Source organism: Phyllobates terribilis, unplaced genomic scaffold (assembly GCF_046119375.1).
Source record: "Phyllobates terribilis strain yellow unplaced genomic scaffold, ASM4611937v1 Scaffold_2__4_contigs__length_985480577, whole genome shotgun sequence".
NCBI classification, from domain to species: domain Eukaryota; kingdom Metazoa; phylum Chordata; class Amphibia; order Anura; family Dendrobatidae; genus Phyllobates; species Phyllobates terribilis.
Window position 1 is genome coordinate 616,239,243 of NW_027362762.1, and position 26,155 is coordinate 616,265,397.

General features: G+C 41.9%; 1 protein-coding gene across 4 annotated transcripts in view; it reads left to right on the plus strand.

The window, feature by feature from the left end:
* DCAF6 (DDB1 and CUL4 associated factor 6) overlaps positions 1-26,155 on the plus strand; it is a 287,738-nt gene that overhangs the window by 96,886 nt on the left and 164,697 nt on the right. For 3 of the 4 annotated variants that reach the window (XM_073666525.1, XM_073666526.1, XM_073666528.1), the window contains 3 exons: positions 4,991-5,104; positions 7,878-8,060; positions 20,267-20,323. In XM_073666525.1, coding sequence (XP_073522626.1) covers positions 4,991-5,104; positions 7,878-8,060; positions 20,267-20,323 — 354 coding nt within the window. The remainder of the gene's footprint in view (positions 1-4,990; positions 5,105-7,877; positions 8,061-20,266; positions 20,324-26,155) is intronic. The other variant, XM_073666527.1, reaches the window with a different exon arrangement.

A 26,155-nucleotide genomic window follows, 5' to 3' on the forward strand; every position in this document is an offset into this window, starting at 1 on the left:
GTAATATTGATTTATGTAATGAAAATTAAACTAACAGTTACTCATAATAATAATAATAATAATCTTTATTTTTATATACAGTACTGACCAAAAGTTTGGACACACCTTCTCATTTAAAGATTTTTCTGTATTTTCATGACTATGAAAATTGTACATTTACACTGAAGGCATCAAAACTATGAATTAACACATGTGGAATTATATACTTAACAAAAAAGTGTGAAACAACTGAAAATATGACTTATATTCTAGGTTCTTCAAAGTAGTCACCTTTTGCTTTGATGACTGCTTTGCACACTCTTGGCATTCTCTTGATGAGCTTCAAGAGGTAGTCACCAGAAATGGTTTTCACTTCACAGGTGTGCCCTGCCAGGTTTAATAAGTGGGATTTCTTGCCTTATAAATGGGGTTGGGGCCATCAGTTGTTTTGTGTAGAAGTCTGGTGGATACACAGCTGATAGTCCTACTGAATAGACTGTTAGCTGCTTTTTTCTTGCCATAATACAAATTCTAAGTAAAGAAAAACGAGTGGCCATCATTACTTTAAGAAATGAAGGTCAGTCAGTCCGAAAAATTGGGCAAACTTTGAAAGTGTCCCCAAGTGCAGTTGCAAAAACCATCAAGCGCTACAAAGAAACTGGCTCACATGAGGAATGCCCCAGGAAAGGAAGACCGAGTCACCTCTACTTCTGAGGATAAGTTTATCCGAGTCACCAGCCTCAGAAATCGCAGGTTAACAGCAGCTCAGATTAGAGACCAGGTCAATGCCACACAGAGTTCTAGCAGCAGACACATCTCTACAACAATTGCTAAGAGGAGACTTTGTGCAGCAGGCCTTCATGGTAAAATAGCTGCTAGGAAACCACTGCTAAGGACAGGCAACAAGCAGAAGAGACTTGTTTGGGCTAAAGAACACAAGGAATGGACATTAGACCAGTGGAAATCTGTGCTTTGGCCTGATGAATCCAAATTTGGGATCTTTGGTTCCAACCACCGTGTCTTTGTGCGACGCAGAAAAGGTGAACGGATGGACTCTACATGCCTAGTTCCCACCGTGAAGCATGGAGGAGGAGGTGTGATGGTGTGGGGGTGCTTTGCTGGTGACACTGTTGGGGATTTATTCAAAATTGAAGGCATACTGAACCAGCATGGCTACCACAGCATCTTACAGCGGCATGCTATTCCATCCGGTTTGCGTTTAGTTGGACCATCATTGATTTTTCAACAGGACAATGACCCCAAACACACCTCCTGGCTGTGTAAGGGCTATTGACCAAGAAGGAGAGTGATGGGGTGCTATGCCAGGTGACCTGACCTCCACAGTCACCAGACCTGAACCCAATCGAGATGGTTTGGGGTGAGCTGGACCGCAGAGTGAAGGCAAAAGGGCCACAAGTGCTAGTATCTCTGGGAACTCCTTCAAGATTGTTGGAAGACCATTTCCGGTGACTACCTCTTGAAGCTCATCAAGAGAATGCCAAGAGTGTGCAAAGCAGTCATCAAAGCAAAAGGTGGCTACTTTGAAGAACCTAGAATATAAGACATATTTTCAGTTGTTTCACACTTTTTTTGGTTAAGTATATGTGAAGATGTGCAGTTGTGGATTTTAATAATCACCTAGGCAGGTTATCGATGAAATTAGTTTTATTCCTTCCGATCACGGTGAACAGCAAATCCATGTAAATGTCCAACAGGCAATTCTCTTAGTCCTTGAGTTTCCAACCTGGGATCAGTAGTTCCACTGCCCCATACCAGATGATACCCACTGTCCCCCAACTTTTGGTTGGCCCACAGCTTTTTGTATCTCCCGCCGGTATATTGGCAGTCACAGCATATGCTCCTTCGGATGATGGATATCACGACCGCAGCCCGTGATACCACCCAGCTCTCAGTCCGACTAGCAATGAATATTCCCTTTCTCCTGCACAGCGTTCAGCCCCCTGAATCGGCAGAAGAGCTCACCCCTCCCTCCCCCAGCTAATTGTGCCTTAGTGGAGATATTTTCTCAGGTGGAACCCATCCCCTGGTTTTGCATGCTAGGCTACCTGTGGTGACGGAGAGAACAATGTTCCAAGGTCTCGGAGATATGGTCACTGAATGGAATAGATACCTGAGGTTGAACTGATGAGCAAACAAATCACTAACAAAACACAGCAAGCAAATTTCTAACAAAACACAAAATTAAGATTGACGAAAAGGGGTGCTCAGTGCTGGAAAAGTATTTAGAAAGTGGCTAGGTCCTCACACTCCTCCCCCACTTTTCCAGCACAGCCAGCGCTTGTCTCCATTTCCTGGGATTGACTATCCACCTTCCTCTGGCGGCAATTACAGGGGTTCAGGGCTTCCTCAGTTTGTCTCGATAGGCCATCAGCGTTGACATGGTCTCTCCCCACTGGTGGGGGGGTTGTCAGCATGTCGAGATCGCTCTGTTCCCTCTCGGCTGATGCAGTGTGAACTGGTCCTTGACTTCGGGTTGCAACATTGGCCCAGTGGCAAACCAAACCTGCTCCTAGGTTGTTTCCCAGCAACGCATCTACTGGTAGGTGCAGAACTACTCCTACATCCACTATTCCATGACTGTGACCCCAGTCTAAATGTAGTCGGGCCCTTCGAATGTTCACAGATTCTCCCCCAGCTACATGGACTCACATCCAGCTGGCGGGAGAATCAATACATTGGTCCGGTATTATGTGGTCTTTGATCAATGTGACTGAGGCTCCGGAGTCACGGAGCCCCACACCCTCCACGCCCTCTACCCAGACCGGCTGCAGATGCTGGTTCAAGGATGCTGAGGTGTCCCATCTAGTCCAAGACACTCGTCCTTGTACCACATATGCCTCTTCCTCTTCTGGTCGGGGTAGTGGAATCCTCTCTCCCTCAGTATTCCAGCCCCATTGCTGTACAGTGTTCACTTGTTGGGGACGTGGATGATGTGAGCTAGAACGTTCCTGGCATTCCCTGGCAAAGTGTTCCATGCGTCCACAGTTATGGCAACTTAACCCTCGTCGCCCTGACGTGGGCCATACTTGGGAGCTTGGGAAACCTCCCCCTCTTTGTGAAGTACAAAATCCCCGCTGTGCCTCCTCTCGGTGGTCCATGTGTCTCACTGGCCTCCGTGTAAGCCCTGGTTCCCGACTCACTGGGGCTGTACTTCCACGTTGCCCGGGTCGATTGGCAGACCAATCTGGCAACCTCATCCAGGCTGAGTGGTTTTCTATCTGCCACCCATTCTTTTAAATTACCTGGGAGCTTTGACATAAATTGTTCCAGCATGATTATGTCCATTACATGTTCTGCTTCCCGAGCCCCCAGTCCTTCTATCCACCGAGTGCATTCCGTCCGTAGCGTGTTGGCAAACTCCCGATGTGTGTGTGCAGTGGGCTTGTCAGTCTCCCAAAACTTCCTCCGGTAGGTTTCCGGTGTGACGGCATACCTCTCTAGCAATGCACTGCGAATGGTAGAGTAACATCTCTGATCCACCGAAGGCTAGTTATTAAAAGCTTCTCTTGCCTTTCCGGTCAGGCCAACGCTCAAAAATCTGGGCCAGTCACTGACTGACACCTCATGCAGCAGGCAGAGGTTCTCAAATAACCAGAGATGTTCATCAATATCTGAGGTGTCCTCATTAAACTGTGGTATATCTCGGTACCTTAAAGATGTAGGCCCCTCTCTCCTGTTATCCATTGTCCTCTGCACTGGGTCGGGTGGGGGTATCGCTACATGCACACCCAGATATTTGCTTAGCACTGACGCCCCCTCCATCTCCGTGGCCCGCTCTCCTAGCGCGTCCAGCAGCCGCCTCAACTCAGTTGGTTGATCCTCTGCCATCTATATGACAGCCTGGGCTGTGGTCCCTCCTGGGAGATGCCCTCCTCCATGTCTGAACTGACCTCTTCCTGTGGCTGTTCACGGTCCCAATCGTCCAAGTGTTGTATCAGGGTCGCACGGTTATCCTCTGGCAACCACTCTAGCTCTCTCCCAGAGCAAAGAGTTCTCAGCTCCTCCTTTTTGAGCCTCTTGTAGATGGAGTCTGCCATCACTTCTGCCAAGTCACCGCTCAGTAACTTTCCCTGGTATGCTGTCCAGAGATAGATGATCCCACCGCTGCCACCATTTGTAAAGATATGCGGTTGTGGATTTTAATAATCACCTAGGCAGGTTATCGATGCAATTAGTTTTATTCCTTCTGACCACGGTGAGCAGCAGTTCCAGGTAAATGTTCAACAGGCAATTCTCTTAGTCCTTGAGTTTCCAACCTGGGATCAGTAGTTCCACTGCCCCGTACCATGTGATACCAACTGTCCCCCAACTTTTGGTTGGCCCACAGCTTTTTGTATCTCCCGCCGGTATATTGGCAGTCACAGCATATGCTCCTTCGGATGATGGATATCACGACCGCAGCCCGTGATACCACCCAGCTCTCAGTCCGACTAGCAATGAATCTTCCCTTTCTCCTGCACAGCGTTCAGCCCCCTGAATCGGCAGAAGAGCTCACCCCTCCCTCCCCCAGCTAATTGTGCCTTAGTGGAGTAGTGGAGATATTTTTTCAGGTGGAACCCATCCCCTGGGTTTGCATGCTAGGCTACCTGTGGTGACGGAGAGAACAATGTTCCAAGGTCTCGGAGATATGGTCACTGAATGGAATAGATACCTGAGGTTGAACTGATGAGCAAACAAATCACTAACAAAACACAGCAAGCAAATTTCTAACAAAACACAAAATTAAGATTGACGAAAAGGGGTGCTCAGTGCTGGAAAAGTATTTAGAAAGTGGCCAGGTCCTCACAGTATATATTTCCACATGTGTTAATTCATAGTTTTGATGCCTTCAGTGTGAATGTACAATTTTCATAGTTATGAAAATACAGAAAAATCTTTAAATGAGAAGGTGTGTCCAAACTTTTGGTCTGTACTGTAGTGCCAACATATTTCGCAGCGCTTTACATACATTATCATGTATGTATGTATCATTATCATTTACTATGTTTAGGTGATCAGGTGACTAATGCATCCTTAATGCAAAGAATGTCTGACATGCTTTCAAGATGGTTTGAAGAAGCAAGTGAGGTTGCTCAAAGAGGAAGAGGAAGAAATCAAAACAGAGGTAAAATCCCAAGCAAAGCAATATGTGTAGCTACATTTATTTCCAATATCAGCAGGAACATTTCCCTGCAATGAGAAAATACGTAAGGCCTGTCCGTACATATGAGGACAGGTGAGGCAAAAACTCCAACACACATCAGCATTACAAAATTCTAGTTATCTGCACTACACCAATTGTGGTCCACTTAATTACATGCATCAAATGTTTTACTGCGAGTTCTCTTTGTAAGTGAAACAATAGGAGTTGTCCATTACTTTGTTATTGATGACTTATCTTTAGGTCTCTTTCAAGTGTAATGTAGCTGAGCTACAGTTCTCAGCCTTAGCCACTAAACCATGTATAGAGCTGGGTTGTTCTGCTCTTTATAGTCTTTAGAGTGGACTGCTGCCAGAGCTGATAACTAGTGATTGGTGGGGTTGCCAAGTGGTGGCCCTCCCACCGATCTGGTATTTATGACTTATACTCAGGATAGTATAGAAAATTTTGTGCTCAACTTTGTATAAAGTAGTGCTCAGGAGTAAAATGATAAATATTCAATAGTCGATAGAAACCCTGGCACTCAAAGTCATGGAATGCAGATTGTTTATTCACAATGAAATTGCAAAAAATAAGATCTTCAGACCCAAAATCAGCGCTGAGCTCGGGAGCGGTGTCCTGTCACTCAGTGAGCTCCTCTTAGTGCAGGGCCCCACTCGCTGTTGCTTATTCTCCCTGGCTCCTCGGCGGCAGTGGTCAGAGGATTACAGTGGGGGACATCTCCAGAAAGGTGAGTATAAGGATTTTATTTTATTCTTATTTTTACACATGGACACTGCACGAGCAGACTACTACTCCCAACATTGTCCCTTGCTCATGCGCTAACTGTACACTGATTCCCAAGCGCTGGTACGTGTGCTGCTGATGCAGCACACGGTGGCCACACGTGTGCCAAACACGGACATGGATATCTCTGGTACTGGATTTTTCGGTACCAGAAAAATCAGGACTTGTGAAACCAGCCTAAGTGCAAATATGTAATTTGCATACATACGGTCATGTGCCGACTAGATGGGCGCAGCCTTGCTCAATGAAAGTGTACTGAGAGAGGCCAACACGTCCACACGGAATGTGGCCGAAATTATGCAGATCGCGTATTTGTGGTCACGTGACCGCCCTCTCCCAACGGCAGCATCAGAGAATCCTCACGGCGCACAGTGCACGCGATGTGAGGATTCACAAGTCTGCAGTGACATAGTGACTGCAAACATGTACCTTAAGGCTGGACCACCCTTTAAAATAATGATGAACCTAGTTTAGTCAACAAATAATCTCGAAAGCTGTCTAGTTTTTAAGATACTTTTATTCCCTATAAAAAAAAATATTTTTAAAAAGCTTAGTCTGCTTTAAAAAAAACAAATAAATCCAAAACTACTAAAACTTGTCTACCGTTCCCATTTCAACGCTAACCTGGTCCTGCTGGTCTATGCTTCTTGGTCCCATCCCTGACACACTGGAGACTGCCGAAAAAGACCCGACAGCCAATCGCTGGGTCCAGCAGGTAACGCAGCTAATGATTGGTTGAGAGGCATTTCCAATGTGTCAAGGCTAGAACACCAGGGAGAATAGATTAGGTTTGGTACAGGACCTGTGGCCGATCAGTATATGCGAGTGTCACTATACATTTCTAAATATGCCTTTAGTTTTCACACTAATTTAGATTAGAGGTGGGATCCATAGACCTCCATTCCCTCTCACTTAAAGGGGTATTACCATCTCCAAGATCCTATCCCAATATGTAGTAGGTGTAATAATAATAATATTAGCAAATACCTCCAATTAGAAATGTAGTATAGTATTTTTGATTCGCTATGTCTCTTTCCTCAAGTGCAGGCATTGCAGGACCTTAGGGAATACCCCTTTAACAGTAAAAAGAGCTTTGCAGTTGCCCAGCATGTGCAGTGACACTCCATTCAAGGTTTGTAGCACTGATGGAGATCACGATCACAGAGAATTGCATTTGTCTGTTTTCATCTAACTAATAATTTTTTTGAGTGCAAATATCTCTTTAGCCAAAAAAACATTAAAGGGGTATTCCCATCTCCAAGATCCTATCACAATATGTAGTAGGTGTAGTAATAATAATAATAATATTAGCAAATACCTACAATTAGAAATGTAGTATAGTTTTTCTGATTCGCTATGTCTCTTTCCTCATGTGCAGGCATTGCAGGACCTTAGGGATCCATGGTTACGTCCACTGATATAGTGACCGTTAGCTAGTTGCTAGTGGTCGTAACCATGGATACCTAAGGTCCTGCAATGCCTGCACATGAGGAAAGAGATATAGCGAGTCAGGAAAACTATACTACATTTCTAATTGGAGGTATTTGCTAATATTATTACACCTGCTACATATTGGGATAGGATCTTGGAGATTGGAATACCCCTTTAAGCGTTCTGTTATTCCGCTTCTATTCACATGTTGCAATGATATCACGTTTTTTTGCAAAGTGTGAATGCTCTGTTAGGGATCAATGGGACATCATTAGAATGATCTCAAATAAAGCCAAATAAATCAATTAAATGGAAGTAATAATTAAGAGACCTTCAACAGCAGTCATGAAACTCAGCCACTGTTCTCTGGATTCTGTATAGCCCACAAACCATGCATAAAATCCGCAGTTGTTTGGCTGTATAATTAGATAATATGGCTGCTGAAATGAGGCTGCTCATTTCACCTTGCGGTAAAGGTTGCTTATGCAATGTATGTGATGGTATTTTCTACATAATGCAGGTGGAGTGCAGTCAAGCACATCAGTTTCACAGTCCACAAACACAAGTACAGAGCCACAAGCATCAGCAGCATCCGGTCCGTCTAATGTGGATCCACCTCCCATTAATCTTGATGAAAGTTCATCTGCTGAAAATATGCAACAGTCTTCATCATCAACGTCGGAAAAGTCTAGTGCTCCTTCTGGTAAGCATATTCTATGCAAATGAACATAATTTAAGTCTATTATTTCCTATTTATATTTCCGAGGAGTTTGAGGGTAAACTACATTATAATACTAGGAGCCAGAGCTGCCAATTTGATGGTATGTTTTTTTATGGACATACTACCCTGAAGCCACAGACAGTCAATATTTTACAAACATTTTGAATACTTTAATGATCTATTATATTATTTAATCTATTATGTATATTATAATTCAGAATAATAATATATTATAAGATCACCTGAGTGCCTACTTTAGCCATTTTACTGCAGGTAAATTTTCTAATTTTAGACCAACGCTGTTCTATTTTATAAACTTTATTAAAAATTCAAGTTTTAGCTAAAAGATTGAACTAAACGGATCTTGAGACGCTACCAAGAAACCAAGCGTTTAGTGTGTGGAAAGGCGTTACAAGCCCCCTACTCCTATATTTACATGAATATTCATTTATTGACCCAATCTAACTAGACCAATAATGTTCATGATTCAGGTGCAAGTTACCATAGTCTAGTTATCACTTGACCTAAGTAGGCTCAGGCTACAGCCCAGAGCAGTTAAGAGCTCTTTCACATGTCAGTTTTTCACATACAAGTGCTATCCGTTTTTTTCACGAATAGAACTCGTACTTATGAATTGTCTATGGGACTGTTTACATGTCTGAGAATTTTTGCGGACTGAGTGGTCCATGCAATAACGTGGACACTTGTCTGATATTTATCTGAGTATCAGATCAAACTCCGCATTAACATTTATTTATGGGTCCCTGAAAAAATCAAACAGCACTCAAATGCCATCTGTGTGCTGTTCATTTTTCACTGAATGATCAATAAGAAAAGGCAGAGTAACTTAGGTATTTTTTAATCTGTTGAAACTCTGACCAAACTCTGAAAATCACTGATGAAGCTATCCATTTCTCTTTTACGTCAAAAAAACTGACGTCTTAATGAGGCCCAAGTCTTGTTAAAGTAAATGGGACTGAGCTGCAGTACAAGGCACTGCCAGTGGTACCAGAACAGAATAATGTCTGTAATCTTCTGTTTGCAAGGCTACAGAGTTGGACTCCTACTGATATGTATTTCATGTTTAGGCACGGGCTGTGCAGGCTGCTCACCGTTGCATACGACCTAGCATTGTCATGTTGAAAAATGGCACCTGGAGCACTTTGGCCTAATGGCTGTATCACTGATTCCATGACCAAATCAGTGTGTGGCTGAGATATTCATTTACATGGAATGAAGACTAAAGGGGTCCAACTACTGTACATTATGCCACCCCGAAACATAAACCTGGGAGTAGGACTGGTATGACATTCCCTCTTGAAGGCTTCTTCATAGCGTTGCCCTTGTGGTCTCCAGACCATTCCATGGGTACCATTGTGTCCAAGACAAAAGCGGGACTCATCGTTGAAGAGGATTACCCCCATTCACGTGTCCATTAGCATCTTGCCCAGCACTTATAGTCGCCTCTAAGAGCGGTGGTGTGAGGTCAATGGAACACCTGTTACTGGACATGTAGCTCATAGCCCAATGTTGTGCAAACCCTTTCTGATGGTTTTTGTAGACACTGTTTGATGTCTTGGGCTTCGTGTATGACTTTTCACTTGAGGTACAGAATGGATCCTGATGCACCATTCTTCTAATTTCACTATTCATCAATGCATAGATTCGCCTGTGTGCCCCTATTGCTATCATTTTTTTTTTGTTGTTTTCCCAACCATTGGGACACACGACGTTGAACTGTGCTGACATTTCAGCCTATGCACTGAATGATTTGCTAGAGTGATAAACAAAGGTCTTTAAGTTCAAGGGTTTTGTCTCTCTGCTTGATACAAGTGGCGATAATTGGCATGTCGACAAACAGGAGGCATCACAACACTTGATCCGAATTTTGAGCTTTTGAGTGTGCTAAAAAAAAAATGGCTTTTATGCTTCTTCCATGAGCCACAGATTGGAGCTAGGTCCGTGGTTTTGCTATTTTTCTGTTGGGGAGTGTATAAATTGTAAGGGTATGTGCCCACAGTCAGGAGCTGCTTGCGGCCCCGATGCTGCTGAATAGCAGCTTCCGCCCTCATGTAAATGAGCGGCACGATTTTTTTTTTTCTTCACATGGGGAAAGTCCACATGTGAACCCGCAAGAGAAATTGACATGCTGCTGTCTGAAAGACGCACCGCATGTCCGTGTCCCCGGGTGATCCGCATGTGCCCAGAGACGCATAGTGGACATGGGATTTCTAGAAATCATATCCACTATGCTATAACATCTGGCCGCTGCGGGTTTGATGCTGCATAGACTCGCAGCTTCAAACCCGCAGCGGCTCCTGACCGTGGCCACATATCCTGAAGTAGAACATAAATTGACATGAATGTCAACTCTTTTGAACCGTATTGGATTTTTATCAGAATTTTGTAGATGGAAAGTTCTGAACTGATTAAATTCTTGATAATTGTTAAGAGTACTCTTTTTCTATTGTTTAGCTAACATAGTAAAGATAACTTGCTGACGTGCTGCCAAAACTAGGAGATTTAAAAACCTTGCTATGGTTAATAAATGGAGTCAGTTTATAAACCAAAATTCATTTATCTTCTAAGGGTATGTGCCCACGATGCAGAAATGAAGCTGAAAATTTCTGCAGCGTTTCTGCATGGTTTTGGCAGTCCAAAACACTTGAGGATTTTACATGCGGATTTGACTTGCGTTTTTCAAGTGCATTGGAACCTCAAATCCGCATGCAGAAACGCACAAATAATGGACATGCTGCTGATTTTTCCGCAAGGAAAATCCGCTGCGAAAAATTCCGCAGGATGGGCACAGAACATGCCGATTTTCATTGGGGATAATGGGGCACGGATTACCAAGCGTTTACGCTGCGGAAAATCCGCATAAAAAAACGCTTGAAAAAACGCATCGTGGGCACACAGTCTAAGACTTATGTAATGGTTGCTGCAGAGAGCTAAAATTTTACCACTTCATTCTGGCTGATTTGGAGTCAGTGTTGCCAAAAATAAAAGATGAAAAAACACACAACATTGTATATAGTTTTGTTTATTTCTACGCTCAATAAGCCTTGTTTTTTTGATCGGAATAAGAAATTTAGAATAAAGAGTAAACATACATATAATAATAATCTTTGTTTATGTAGCGCAGCATATCCCGCAGCGCTTTACAATTCAGAGGTTCATATACAACAGTCATAAGTAACAAAGTTAAAGATAATACATTTAAAACAAAATAATGATGCGCCTGCTCGCAAAAGCTTACAATCTGCAATGAGGTGGGGGTGACACAAAGTACAGGTGATTATTTACATTGATGGTCCAGCCATCTTGATGGAATGGGGGACAGATAAAGGCTGCATGAGCTAGTCACCAGCCAATATTTGTAGTGGTTTTGGGTGCGGTGGGGAGTTCTGTTCAGAGAAATAGTGAATAGGCTATATATAAAGACAACTTCGATTAGGGAAAGTGATAGGCCGCTCTAAACAGATGTGTTTTTAGGGAGCGCCTAAAACTTTGTAAGTTGTGGTTCCTCCCAGTTTCTTGGGGTAGAGCATTCCAAAGAATAAGTGAAACTCGGGGGAAGCCTTGGAGCCGAAAGTGGGAGGTACAGATTAGTGCGGATGTTAGTCGAAAGTAGTTTGCGGAGCGTAGAGAATGGGTAAGCCGATAAACAGAAATCAGGGAGGAGATGTAGTGGGTGCCGCACTGTAGAGAGCTTTGTGGGTGAGAACAATCAATTTAAATTAGATCCTATAACAGTGCTGGCGAACCTATGGCACGTGTGCCAGAGAGGGCACGCAGAGCCCTCCTGGTGGGCACGCGCGCCATCACCGCAGCTCTAGCGCTACTGGATCGGGCCTGGCGGGTGAGAACTCTGAGCCCGCCGAGTGCCGACGCCAGCCTCGCTACTTCAACTAGATGTGTGTTCTCGGACGCACATCTAGCTGAAGAGTATTGCAGCGCACGAACTTGCCAGGCCCGTGCGCCGCAATACATGCTACTGGGCAATCAGAGGCCAGCAGCTGACGTTTGTATGCTGACGACTGGGCGCATGGCAGTGACGTCATGTGCCCCCGTCGCGAAGACGCTGGAGTCAGCTGCCGGCTACAGGAGAGGACGCTGCGCGGGAGAAGGAAGGGGCGTAGGAGTGTTTATTATGGTGTTTTTGTTTTTTTGTTTTTTAATATGCGATACACAGTGGCGCTAGCAGGCTTGGGGGGAGGGAGCATATATACATGGACTGGGGGGAGGGAGCATATATACATGGACTGGGGGGAGGCCAGCATATATACATGGACTGGGGGGAGGCCAGCATATATACATGGACTGGGGGGAGGCCAGCATATATACATGGACTGGGGGGAGGCCAGCATATATACATGGACTGGGGGGAGGCCAGCATATATACATGGATGGGGGGAGGCCAGCATATATACATGGACTGGGGGGAGGCCAGCATATATACATGGACTGGGGGGAGGCCAGCATATATACATGGACTGGGGGGAGGCCAGCATATATACATGGACTGGGGGGAGGCCAGCATATATACATGGACTGGGGGGAGGCCAGCATATATACATGGACTGGGGGGAGGCCAGCATATATACATGGACTGGGGGGAGGCCAGCATATATACATGGACTGGGGGGAGGCCAGCATATATACATGGACTGGGGGGAGGCCAGCATATATACATGGATTGGGGGAGGGAGCATATATACATGGATTGGGGGGGAGGCCAGCATATATACATGGACTGGGGGGGAGGCCAGCATATATACATGGACTGGGGGGGAGGCCAGCATATATACATGGACTGGGGGGGAGGCCAGCATATATACATGGACTGGGGGGGAGGCCAGCATATATACATGGACTGGGGGGGAGGCCAGCATATATACATGGACTGGGGGGGAGGCCAGCATATATACATGGACTGGGGGGGGAGGCCAGCATATATACATGGACTGGGGGGAGGCCAGCATATATACATGGACTGGGGGGGAGGGAGCATATATACATGGACTGGGGGGAGGCCAGCATATATACATGGATTGGGGGAGGGAGCATATATACATGGATTGGGTGGGAGGGAGCATATATACAAGGATGGGGGCATATACCAAGATGGGGGTGAGTATACAGTGGGTACGAAAAGTATTCAGACCCCTTTAAATTTTTCACTTTGTTTCATTGCAGCCATTTGGTAAATTCTAAAAAGTTCATTTTTTTCTCATTAAGGTACACTCTGCACCCCATCTTGACTGAAAAAAACAGAAATGTAGAAATTTGTTGCAAATTTATTAAAAAAGAAAAACTGAAATATCACATGGTCATAAGTATTCAGACCTTTTGCTCAGACACTCATATTTAAGTCACATGTGATCCTCCTTTCCGTACCCTCTATATGGGAGGTGAAGGAAAGATTTGTGTCAAACACAACACCCAGACAGCGCACCTGCTGGCTCGACGTTATTGTTGTACCACACACGGAGAGGGAGATGTCAGATTTGGGGAGGTATGTAGATGGCGGGAGCAGAAGTTCAATTTTGCAAAGGTTGAGTTTCAGATTGAGATCTGACATTATGTTGGAAAACTGCAGACAGACAGTCACTGGTGTTCTATAGTACAGTGGAGGTAGGGTCTGGGGATGAAGTGTAAAGTTATGTGTCATAAGCATAAAGATGGTATTGAAAGCCAAATTTGCTGATGGTCTGCCCAATTGGGGCCGTGTAGAGGGAGTAGAGGACTAAGGACTGCCCCCTGACGAACCCCTATAGTAAGGGGAAGAAGTGGAACCAGCGAATGATACACTGAAGGAGCGGTCAGAAAGATAGGAGAAGAACCAGGAGTGAGCAGTGTTCTTTATGCTGATTGAGTGGAGCATAGAGAGTAGGAGATGGTTGTCAACAGTGTTGAAAGCTGCAGAGAGCAGTCACCGTTTTGCTATCAAAAAGTCATTGGTCACTTAGATGAATGCAGTTTCTGTAGAATGTAGGGGGCGGAGATCTGTGATGGATCTAGAAGAGAGTGAGTGGAGAGGTAATGGGTAAGGCGAGAGTAGACCAGGCGCTCCAAGAGATGAAGGTGGGAGATTGCAGACTGGTCTGTAGTTATTTGTGCAAGATGGGTCAAGAGAGGGTTTTTTTTTTAATAATGGAGTAATGATGGAGTGTTTGAGGGAGGAGGGGAAGATACCAGAAGAGAGGGAGTGATTGAATATTTCAGTTAGGTGAGTAGTGACGACTGGAGAGAGAGACTGGAGTAGGTGTGAGGAAATGGGGTCAGTAGTAGGACTAGAGGAGCCTGGAGACGTCTTCTGTGACTGTGTTAAATGTGGAGAGCAAGCCAGAGGAGATGTGGGGAGGGATGGGAGTCACGGCACTTTGTGACTGGGAGCTGATTTCCTGACTGATATTTTGTTATTTTCTCTATGAAGTAGGAGGCCAGATCATCAGCACAAATGTCTGTGGTTGGGTTCTACCCTTTAGGACTAAGGAGGGAGTGAAAGGTGTTGAAAAGTTTTTTGGGGGTTGTTTTATAGTGAAGAGATCAGGGTGGTGAAGTAGGTCTGTTTGGCGATGTGAAGGGCTGAGTTATAGGTTCTTAACATAAATTTATAGTGGATGGAGTTTTCTGGTGTGCGAGTTTTTCTCCATAGGCGTTTGGCACTCCTACAGCATTGCTGGAGAAATCGAGTTTACGGAGTGAGCCAGGGCTGTTTTACTCTGTGTTTTGGAGGTTCTGAGGTTGAAGGGCACTACTTGGTCCAGGAGGCTTCTGAGGGGGTCATTATAGTGATTTACAGCCAGATCAAGGCAGGAGAAAGAGGAGATTGGGGACATTGATGAGTGTAGTGAATCTTTAAGTGTATGAGGATTGATGGCTTGTAGATTTCTGAATGTGTGATAGGTAGGAGTGTGCTGGGGTGGACAAGGATTTGTGAAAGCGAAGGAGAGAATGTTGTGGTCCGAGAGGGGAAGTGGTGCGTTATCTAGGTAGGAGATTGAATAGAGCCGGATAAAGACCAGATCAAGGGTGTTACCGTCTTTGTGTGTCTTAGAGATTAAAAGCTGAGGCCAAGAGAAGTGTTTAGAGATAAAAGCTGGGATGCAGATGGAAAGGTGGGGCTGTTTATGGGGATGTTGAGGTCTCCCAGGATAAGGGTTGGCAGCAGCCAGGCAGAAAAATGGTCAAGGAACTGGGTGGGTGAGCCTGGGGGACGGTATACGACTGCTACTGTGAGGGAGAGGGGATGGAAGAGCCTGATGGTGTGGACCTCAAAAGAAGGGAATGAGCGTGTTGGAACTGGGATGATGACCTGGAAAGTGCATTGTGGGGACAGCAGACTCCTCCACCATGTCTGTTTGCAAGTCTCGGGGAATGGAAAAAATATAAGCCGCCATGAGAAATAGCGGCATGGGGGACAGTGTTAGTATCCAGGTTTCAGTGAGGGCTAGCAGATTGAGAGAGTTGGTCAGAAAGTAGTTATGCAGGAAAGGAAGCTTGTTGCATACAAACTGTTGATTCCAGAGTGCACTATTAAAAGAGGGAGATGAATGAGTACAACTGATGTAAATAAGGTTAGCAGGGTTTCGATGTGAGGTGGGAGAGGGGCTGAAGTTGGCGTAGGGAGGACCGGGGTCAGGAGAGACATCCCGAGCTCCCTGTCTCGGCATGTGCCTGCTTGTGCAGCCATTTTCCTGTAGCTCATGGCTTCAGGAAGATGGCCGCGGCCACCGAAAGCCACGCACGCTGCTCTGCCTCGCCGCTGACAGCCGCAGCATCTCACCTCTTCATCTGCTGCTGCTGCCCCCTGGTTCCTGAAGGAGGGAGGGAACGGAGAGCCCTGCGATCCCGCTTCACCGCTACCGCAACTATCCGGTGAAGTAATGTTCGGAACATAAGACGTACCCCCCATTTTCCGCCCAAATTTGGAGGGAAAAAAGTGCATCTTATGGTACAAAAAATACGGTACATAAAATAGAACAGTATAATTACAATTTATTTTTTTTAGCACATCCTCTATTCTATCCTCTCATGTTTAACAAATTATACATTGTAACATGTTAATTTACCATTTGGTATAAAATGATATTGGTTGAAAGAACCTTCTCAAAACAATGTGCAAAAGGGTTTATTTATGAGTGTGACACATGAAATGTACTGTAGATTATTTATATGAACCCTTTTATGAAGGGATTCTAACTCCTAATCAATGTATGAAGGCACGGACTACTGAGTACATTTAATATTCTTCTTCCGCCTCCTAATCAATGTATAAGGGCACGGACTACTGAGTACATTTAATATTCTTCTTCCGCCTCCTAATCAATGTATAAGGGCACGGACTACTGACTACATGTAATATTCTTCTTCCACCTCCAAATCTTTGAATGAGGGCGCTGACTACATGTAATATTCTTTTTCCACCTCCCAATCATTGTATAAGGGCACAAAATACTGATTTCATGTAATATTCTTCTTCCACTTCCCAATCCATGTTAGAGAGAAGAATATAATGCCTCTTATTTTTCATATTCAACTTAAAAAAAATCTCAAAATACTTATGGGTACTGAAGTACTTTGTGGACTTTTTTTCTTACTTAGATGGGGCTAAAAACAATTGTGCAAAATGGTGCAAAAGTTTCATTAAAACTTTTGCACCATTTGCCCCCAATAGCCGCTGTATTACACTGTTTATTGCTGGCTGCAGAATGAGTTACCCGGTTGGCCACATTATCTTTATTCTATCAGATGTGTCAGGGACATGATTTTGTGGCACTGATTATTATATAGGTATGACAGGTTCTCCTCCTGCTCTTGTTAGTGCAGCTGTCCTCTGACTCACAGCTCTCCAGTCCATAAAAATGGCTGCTAGTTGAGGAGCGTGTGACCAGATCAGTCCGACAGCCTTGTCCAAATAAAAACCTCACATGAGAAAATGATTTTCTATTGGAGGAGACTGAGTGGTCTGTTGGTCGATTTTAAGGAATCATCCAAATTTTTTATTGTACATGGATTACCCATTATCAGATGCTATAACATATCATCTTTCATAAGACATTTACAGTTTCCAGAACCAAGAAATTGTGAATTTATCTAGTGGTGTGGGGAGCACCTTGAATCCACAGGTGCTTCACGGAATTTTATAACAGTAGAAAATTACAGTTTGGGCAGATGGCAGGGTTCAGAAGGGAAGGAGCACCATTTGACTTTTCGAGAGCAAAATTGGCAGCATACGCCATGTCACGTTTGCAGAGGCCCTGATTGGCCTAAAGAGCGGAAACCCCCCACTAGTGACCCCATTTTGGAGACTACACCCTCCAAGGAATTTATCTAGAGGTGTGGTGAGCACTTTGAATCAACAGATGTTTCACAAAATGTTTTAACATGGAGCCTTGAAAATGAAAAAATACATTTTTTTTCCACAAAAAATGTTGCTTTAGCCCCAAATTTTTAATTTTCACAAGGTTATGGAAATGAAAGGTTATTTTCACAATAAATTGGACCATACAATTTGTTGTGCAATTTCTCCTGTGTACACAGATAACCCATATATGGTGGAAAACTACTGTTTGGGGCCATGGCAGGGCTTGGAAGGGAAGGACCACCATTTGACTTTTGTATATCAAAATTGGCTGGAATAGAGAGCTGATGCCATCTCGCATTTGGAGAGCCACTAATGTGCCTAAAACAGTGGAAATTCCCCACAAGTGATCCCATTTTGGAAACCACCCCTAAATTAATTTATCTAGAGGTGTGGTGAGCATGTTGAACCCACAGCTGCTTCACGGAATTTTAACACCCTGGACTGTGAAAATTAAAAATTACGTTTTTCCCCCAAAATTTTCATTTTCATTAGGGTAACAACAGAAAATGGACCACCCAATTTGTTTTGCAATGTCTCCTGAGTACTCCGATGCCCCCATATGTTGGGGAAATCAACTGTTCAGGTACAGCTCCAAAAGAATAGAGTGCCGTTTTGGGAAGCAGACTTTGTTCGTATTGTTTGTAGCACAATGCTGCATTTGTAGAACCCTTGTACTGCCAGAAGAGCAGTAACCCCCCACAAATAGCCTCATTTTGTAAACTACACCCTTCAAGGAATTCCTCTAGTGCGTTCTCCTGTCTGCAGCAGTGCCATACATATTGATGTTAAGTGTTTGGGCACGCTGTAGGGCTCAGAAGAGGGGGCCATTTGGCTTTCCGAGCTTGAATTTTTTTGGATTGTATTTGGGAGCCATATCGCTTTTCCAAGACCTCTGAACTACTGGGAACAAGGACCACCTGTATTTATTTTTCCTTTGACAGACAACAGATCTGAGTAGGGGCTTGTTTTTTTTGGGATGAGATTAAGTTTTTATTGGTGCCATTTGGTGGTACGTAACATTTTTTTAATTTGATTTCTATACCAATTTTTGAGAAACAGAATAAACAATTGAACAATTTAAGAATTTTCATTATTTTTTTACACCATTTTACGCTGTTCACCGTTCGGTAAACCTGACATAACGACTTTATTCTTCAGGTCAGGACAATATCAGTGACATCAGGGTTATAGAGTATTTTCATAATTTGCTATTTTTGCATGCTAAAACAATTTTTTTTTTTTAAATGATATTTGTTATTGCATTGCCATATTCTGGGAGCTACAACTTTTATATTTTTCCGCTGAATGAGCTGTGCGAGAACATTTTTTGATCCCTTTTTTTTCAATTTTGGCATTTTAGTTTTTTCCTCCCATTCTTCAAAAAGCCTTAACTTTTTTATTTTTCTGTTCACATAGACGCATGAGGACTTGTTTTTTTGTGGAACACTTTTTTTTTCTTTAAAATTAAACCATTCACTTTACCTAATAATGTAGTGGAAAATGGGGAAAAAATTCAAGTTCTACGAAAAAAAGCGCACTTCTGACATGGTTTTTTTGGGAATTGTTTTTACAGCGTACATTGACTGACTGGTAAAAGTGACCTTGTGTGGTAAGTGACCTGTCACTATGATTCCACTCATCAGTATGATTACTGCGATGCCAAACTTATCCATGTTTTTTTTTATTATTATTTTAGCAATTTTGCAACCTGTGAATTTTTATTTTTATATATATATATATATATATATATATATATATATATATATATATATATATATATATATATATATATATATATATATATATATATATATATATATATATTTAAAACCTTTTTTTTATTTTTTTTTTTATACTATATTAGTCTCCTTAGGAGACTTGAACCTGCAATCGTTTGATCACTTGTACTAAACACCGCTTTAGTACAGTATTGCTGCATAAAGTAAAAATCATGGTCTCCTTTGAAGGTCAGCCAAGGGCTGGGCTTCAAAGGAGCTCCTAGATGTCAGGCACAGAGGTCTTCAACAGAACCCCGGCTATCATGGTAACTCATCAGCGCCCTACAATTGCATCAATGAGATCATAGTATGACGTGCCCTCATGCCAGCATGCTGTTAATGGCATTGTCAAAGTTTGACCGTGGCACTTAGCAGTCGCTGGCGGAGCTCTGCTCCACCTGCGGCTGTTAGAGGCAGGCCATGTCTGTGTGTTACCGCCATTATCTGTCGTTTATGGGTTGGGGCCAACCCACCCCACCCCGAACCCAAGAGTCGGCCCACTCCTTGAGACCGCTTACACCTGTTACCGACTTGCGCCATACATGTACAGCGACAGTTGGTAAGGGATTAATAGTTAAAAAAATTTAATGATCTTTGAAAAAATGTAAGGTCCAATTCACTATTTGTAAGTTATTGAGGTCTCTCTTCTTTCTTTGTTATATTCGCTGATGCTTTTTGCGCCAAATTCTTACAAATGGCGCATGCAGTTCATGAATTGGCGCATAATCAAAAATGTTCTTTCTTTTTTTTTTTTTCTTTAGTCATTTTTGCTATTTTTTTTTTTTAGCACTAAAAGTTGCAAAACCTTTAGAAAGTTGCACGTTTTAAAATTGCACCAAATTACTAACTCCACCAGAAACCTTACTCCAAGCAGGGACTGTAGTGAGATGAGCCCAAAAAAATGCAACATTTGGTAAAAGTCGTATTTTATGAACCGGTCTTAAACATCTGAATAAGCGAAGGCCTTTTTCAATGCAAATTTTTTTTTTTTTTTTTAACTGCGATCTAAACAGCCTGAAATGTAATTCTTGTTTCAGATTCTACTTCTATGATTAGCAAAAACCTTGGATCCATGTCACTTGATGAAGGCCGGGGTGCGTGACTACAAAACTTGCAGTATTGTATAAGTGTGGGTTTTATCTGAGTGCTGCATTAGTTTATAGGTGACTGCTGTACAGTAACTCATTTTACTGAATATTTTTGAGCATTGAGCACTTCCTTAAAAAAGACCTTTCACCAGTTTGAGCATGTTATAGTGGCTGTAGAACTAAATAAAACATAGCACCATATATATATATATTTTTAGGTTTCTCCGCTCTGTTTCGGAGATGAACTTGTACAATGTAGCTTATAATTTAATGAAATTTCTAATTTGGCTTTACCAGACATTCTTCTTTGAGAGCGTGCTCTTCTTCCCCAGTATGATATTGACCAATCATAAGTCAGCAGCAACTTACAGAGTAATGCCCGCACAATAGCTTAGAAAGGACTTTTTCCTATTTCTGACAAATAATGACAGTCTGATCTCCTCACAGATTTCATTGCTGAGTTATTCTAAGTTCTGGGAATAGAGCAGAGATGAGTTTGTTTACGAACACTTCTTTAGTTTTCATCTCACAGCACTTAGTGTGGGGAGGACGACGCAGTACAGCAGAGCTGAGCTTTGTCTCATTACAAACACTGCTTCAGCTCTCCTCTCACAGTGCTGTTACCTTTGCTGTATATCCTTCTTGCCTCACATTCACTGCTTTTGAGATTAAAACTGATTGGTTAGTGATCAAACTCATTTCTTCTCTTCTTGCCACTACTTGTCTATGATCTCACTGCAGAGTGACTACAAGATCATGTTGTCATTACATGTCTCACACAGGAGAAAGCCTGTTCTCTGCTCTTGTGGAGGCATGTTCTGTTTTTTTTCCCTGTATGTTGCTGCCAGCTTACAGAGACAAATCTCTGGTAACATCCAGTTGGGCTTCCCCTAAATTATAACCTAAACTTTATAAGCTAATATCTCCACGTCGGAGAGAAGAAATTTAAAAATAGAAACCACATTTTATTCGGCTCATCAGCCATTGTACTGTAACTTGGCCAGTTTGACAAACTCAAATCCGTGAAAGGGGTTTTTCTAAATGGTTTTGAAATGAAGTGGTTTAAACATAAGTGACCTAGAATCATTAATTTAGTCCCCCACTGACTCCAGCGCCTTGCTCTTTTAGTCCCTGCTGATCTTTTTTACTTCTGTAGATCTAGCATGCTGTCAATGCGCACTTGACTTCTGCTGAAAATTACCAGCCTTAGTGGTAATGCTGGAATGTATCATGTGTACATGGACAGTATATTATCGCTGAAGGAAGTAAACGGAGACCAGCGGAGACCACCTGAGTAATTGAGCTGGAGAGCTAGTGGAGGATTTAATAGGCGAGTATATAGTCGTGGCCAAAAGTTTTGCGCTTGACACAAATTTTGGTATTCGCAAATGTAGATTTTAGTCTTTTTTTAGATCTTTTAATGAGATGCTTCTATGGTTACTGAAGTACAAATATAAGAATTTCATGTTTTTACACTTTTATTGTAATATATTTCAAGTTTATATAAAGACTCAATATTTACAATGTTCACCCAATGTTGACCCAGGAATGGGTTATCCAGCATGCCAAGGAAGAATTGCAGAAGTTTTGAAAAATAAGGGTCAACCATGTAAGCATTGTTTCTTTGTATAAACTTGATGTATTTGTCAATGAAAGTGTAAAACCTTATGAAGTACTTACAATTGTACTTCATTAACCATAGAAACATCTTAATATAAGACCTAAAATCACTGAAGCACCAAACTGAGAAAACAAAAATTTGTTTCAGTCTCTAAATTTTTGGCCACAACTGTACTTTACTTCTTTATTTCATACCATTTACTCCTTTTGACTGATTTTTCTTGAAATACTGTAAAACCCCTTTAACGGGAATCTGTCAGCAGGTTTTAGCTGTGTATTTTGACAGCAGCTTGAGGAAACCCAGATTCCAGCAATGTATCACTTGGTTTACTGGGTGTATCACTTAGTTTACTGGGTGAGCAGTTATGATAGAGTCACAGTTTTCGCTGCTGCAGTTATAGCAGAGCTCAATTGTTGTTGATCTCTGTATAACCCCTTCCACTCCACAGCTTTCTGTGTACATTGTATAGTGACAGAGCTGCTGATCAATGCTGGGGGCTTGGTTGGACTAGAAGGCACAAGGCCAGTTGTCCTCTAGTGATAATCTGCTGATAAAACACTTATTGTATTGAAACAGCAAAACACAGCCCAGTAAGTGACACATCACTGAAATAAGGGCCTCTGCTCCTTCATTTTGATGCTATCGGATTACATGGTGAAACCTGCTGACCTATTATCCCTAAAACTGCAGTTATATTTTAGGATATTTATGCAACAATCAATTTATAGGTTTATTTGTAATTCAGATAAAAAATTTTTTTTTAATATTTTATGAAAATAAATACAAATCGAGTAGGAACATATCTAAAAATATAACTGCTGCTTATGAATTGTGATGTACTAAATGTAATGGAATATCTATAAATTATAATATGACAGTGGAGCATGGCTTCTAATAGTTTTCCTGGAATGCTTTGTCTAATCACACGTTTCAAGCTTCATTTCTGCTCGTAAATTTACTATAGATGATAAAATGTAAAATGTTGTTAATTTACAGACAAGGGGCCTAAATTGGATACGAAAGTAGCAGGGGAGTGCAAATTAAGGGCACAGAGTTTACTTTTTTTTTTTTCCTTTTTATTCAGAGAATTTTTCACGAGCGATTTTAAATTTTTTTTCTTACTGAAGTAAAGCTATTCCAAAGTGAAAATTAGTTTTTTTAACCCATTCACCCCCAAGCTTGTTTTCACCTTCCTGACCAGAGCCCCTGATGTGCCTAAACAGTGGAAATCCCCCCTACAAGTGACCCCATTTTGGAAACTGTACCCCTCAAGGAATTCATCTAAAGGTGTGGTGAGCACCTTGAACCCACAGGAGCTTCACAGAATTTTATAACGTAGAGTCGTGAAAATGAAAAAATTCATTTTTCTCACAAAAGTGTTGCTTTAGCCCCAAATTTTTCATTTTAGCAAGGGTAACAGAAAAATATGACCCCCAAAATTTGTTGTGCAATTTCTCCCAAATACGACGATGCCCCATATGTGGGGGAAAACTGTTTGGGCACATGGCAAGGCTCGGAAAGGAAGGAATGCTATTTGAACTTTGGAGCTCCATTTTGGCTGGGATAGATAGCGGATACCATGCCAATCCACATTTGAAGACCCATGATATGCCAAAACAGCAGAAACCCCCAAAAGTTACTCCATTTTGGAAACTACACCTCTCAAGGAATTCATTTAGGGGTTTAGTGAGAGTTTTGAACCCTCAGAAGATTTACAGAATTGTATAACATTGGGCTGAGTAAATGAAAAGTTACCATTTTTTCCACTAAAATTTTGCCTTGGGCCCCAAGTTTTTAATTTTCAAAAGGGGTAGTAGGAGAAAACGAACGGTACAATTAGTTATACAATTTCTCCTGAGTACACTGATACCCCACATGTGGCTTAAAGCTACTTTTGAGGCACAGTGCAAAGATCAGAAAGGAAGGAGCGCCATATTGGAGCTCAGATTTTGCTGAAAACATTTGAGGGGTACCATGTCACATTGGCAGAGCCCCAGAGGTGCCAGAACAACAGAAACCAACCATAAATGACACTACTTTACAAACTACACTCCCCAAGGAATTCATCTAAGAGTGCAGTGAGCATGTTGACACCACAGGTGCCTCATAGAATTGTATACCATTGGGTGGTGAAGAAAGAATTATATTTTTACCACTTCAGCATTGTTTTAGTCCGAAGTTTGTAGAATAAAGTTTAACTTTTGTTTCCTATATTTAAACAAAAACATTTAATACAAAATCAGTGGTAGAAATCAGTTTTTTTCCCATCTCCCCAACCCTTCAACCCAACAATAAAAATACATATATACAGTGGGTACGGAAAGTATTCAGACTCCTTTAAATTTTTCACTCTTTCATTGCAGCCATTTGGTAAATTCTAAAAAGTTCATGGCTGTACTAGCTCCAAAGGTTGCTTCTACTTAATACTGAGCAAAGGTTCTGAATACTTATGACCATGTGATATTTCAGTTTTTCTTTTCTAATAAATTTGCAAAAATGTCTACATTTTCGTTTTTTTCAGTCAAGATGGGGTGCAGAGTGTAGATTAATGAGAAAAAAAATGAACTTTTTAGAATTTACCAAATGGCTGCAATGAAACAGAGTGAAAAATTTTAAGGGGTCTGAATACTTTCCGTACCCACTGTATGTAACCCAAGATTGTTCCAATTAAAGCTTCTTCACACTGCTCAATTAAAAAAAAAATAAGCCCCTGTAGTTATGTTGCCTGAAAAATAAAATTATGACTTGAAAGATAATTTTGGTATCACCATTTTTCTATCCATCCATAGTCAATTTTACTTTGTATTTTAAGGCTGTGTCTGTAAGTCTTACAGCTCCAGCAGTGTGGATGGGATTTTTAAAAATCTCGTGCCCATTGTGCTTCTTTTTTACTCAGCAGAAACTGACCTGCAGTTTGTGTTTTAAATCTGCAACATGTCAATTTCTCCTGTTAGCATGCTGAGTTTTATGTGCAGATTTTTCCCATCGACTTGCATTAGATACGGAAAATCCACAAGTAAAAAACATTGTGGAAGCGCATGTAATCTGTACATGAATGTATCAAAGTTTTGTCAAAGTTAAAATGCCAGAAAGTATCAAAAACAAAGTAGCTTTGTTTAAAGCATGACATAACAAAAAAATAATAATAAATCAGTGTCAAAAACAGAATATGCTGACAGTACAGCACAGGATCACAGCTGATTCTTTTTGATAGGTCAAACATTTTCCTGCCTGTTTTTTTTATAAAGTGTTACCTCACAGAAAGAATCAGCTGTGATCCCGTACTGTAATGTCTGTATACTCTTTTGCTTCCTCCCCTGCCCAGGAGATGTGGTATGATCAAACCGTGTCCCTGTACGGTCAGACACGGCCATTACACAGTACACAGCAGGGACACATTTATAAGATTATCTCAGCACAGGGACATTTTATTTAAACACATCCAATAGTTGAGGTTATTATTTTATATATTTTCCATTTGCAATCGTGTTGTGCCGATGGTCTCCATGGTGACCCCAGGTCCAAAGATGCTCCGAGCAGGAGCTGACACGCCTCCACCTTGTCTGCAAGACACTGATTTGATGTCATGTAAAGTAAAAGCATTGCAGAGTATAAGATCAGCCATCTGTCAGTAAAAAGTTGACAATGTAAAAGAGAAAAAAAATATATGTATATTATTCAAATATATATATATATATAATGTGTGTGTGTGTGTTTATTATACTTATTTATGTAAAAACAAAAAAGTACACATATTCGGTATCGTCGCATCCAGAATGACGCGACCTATAAAATTTTCCCACTAGTTAACCCCTTCAATGAATACTGTTAAAAGTATAAATGAAAAACAAGGCAAAAAATTATGCTTTATCATCATACCGCCAAACAAGAACTGGAATAAAATGCGATCAAAAAGACGAATGTAAATAAAAATGGTATCTCTGAAAACGTCATCTTGTCCCACAAAAAAGACACAATATTGCAGAAAAATAAAAAAGTTATAGCTCTCAGAATAAAGCGATGCAAAAATATTTTTTTTTTCTAGAAAATAGTTTAATTGCGTACAAGCGCCAAAGCATAAAAAATTATATAAATGTGGTATCGCTGTAATCGTACTGACTGGAAGAATAAAGCTGCCTAATCAATTTTACCACACGCGGAACGGCATAAAAAAAAACTCCAAAAAATAATTCCTGAATTGCTGTTTTTTTCATTCT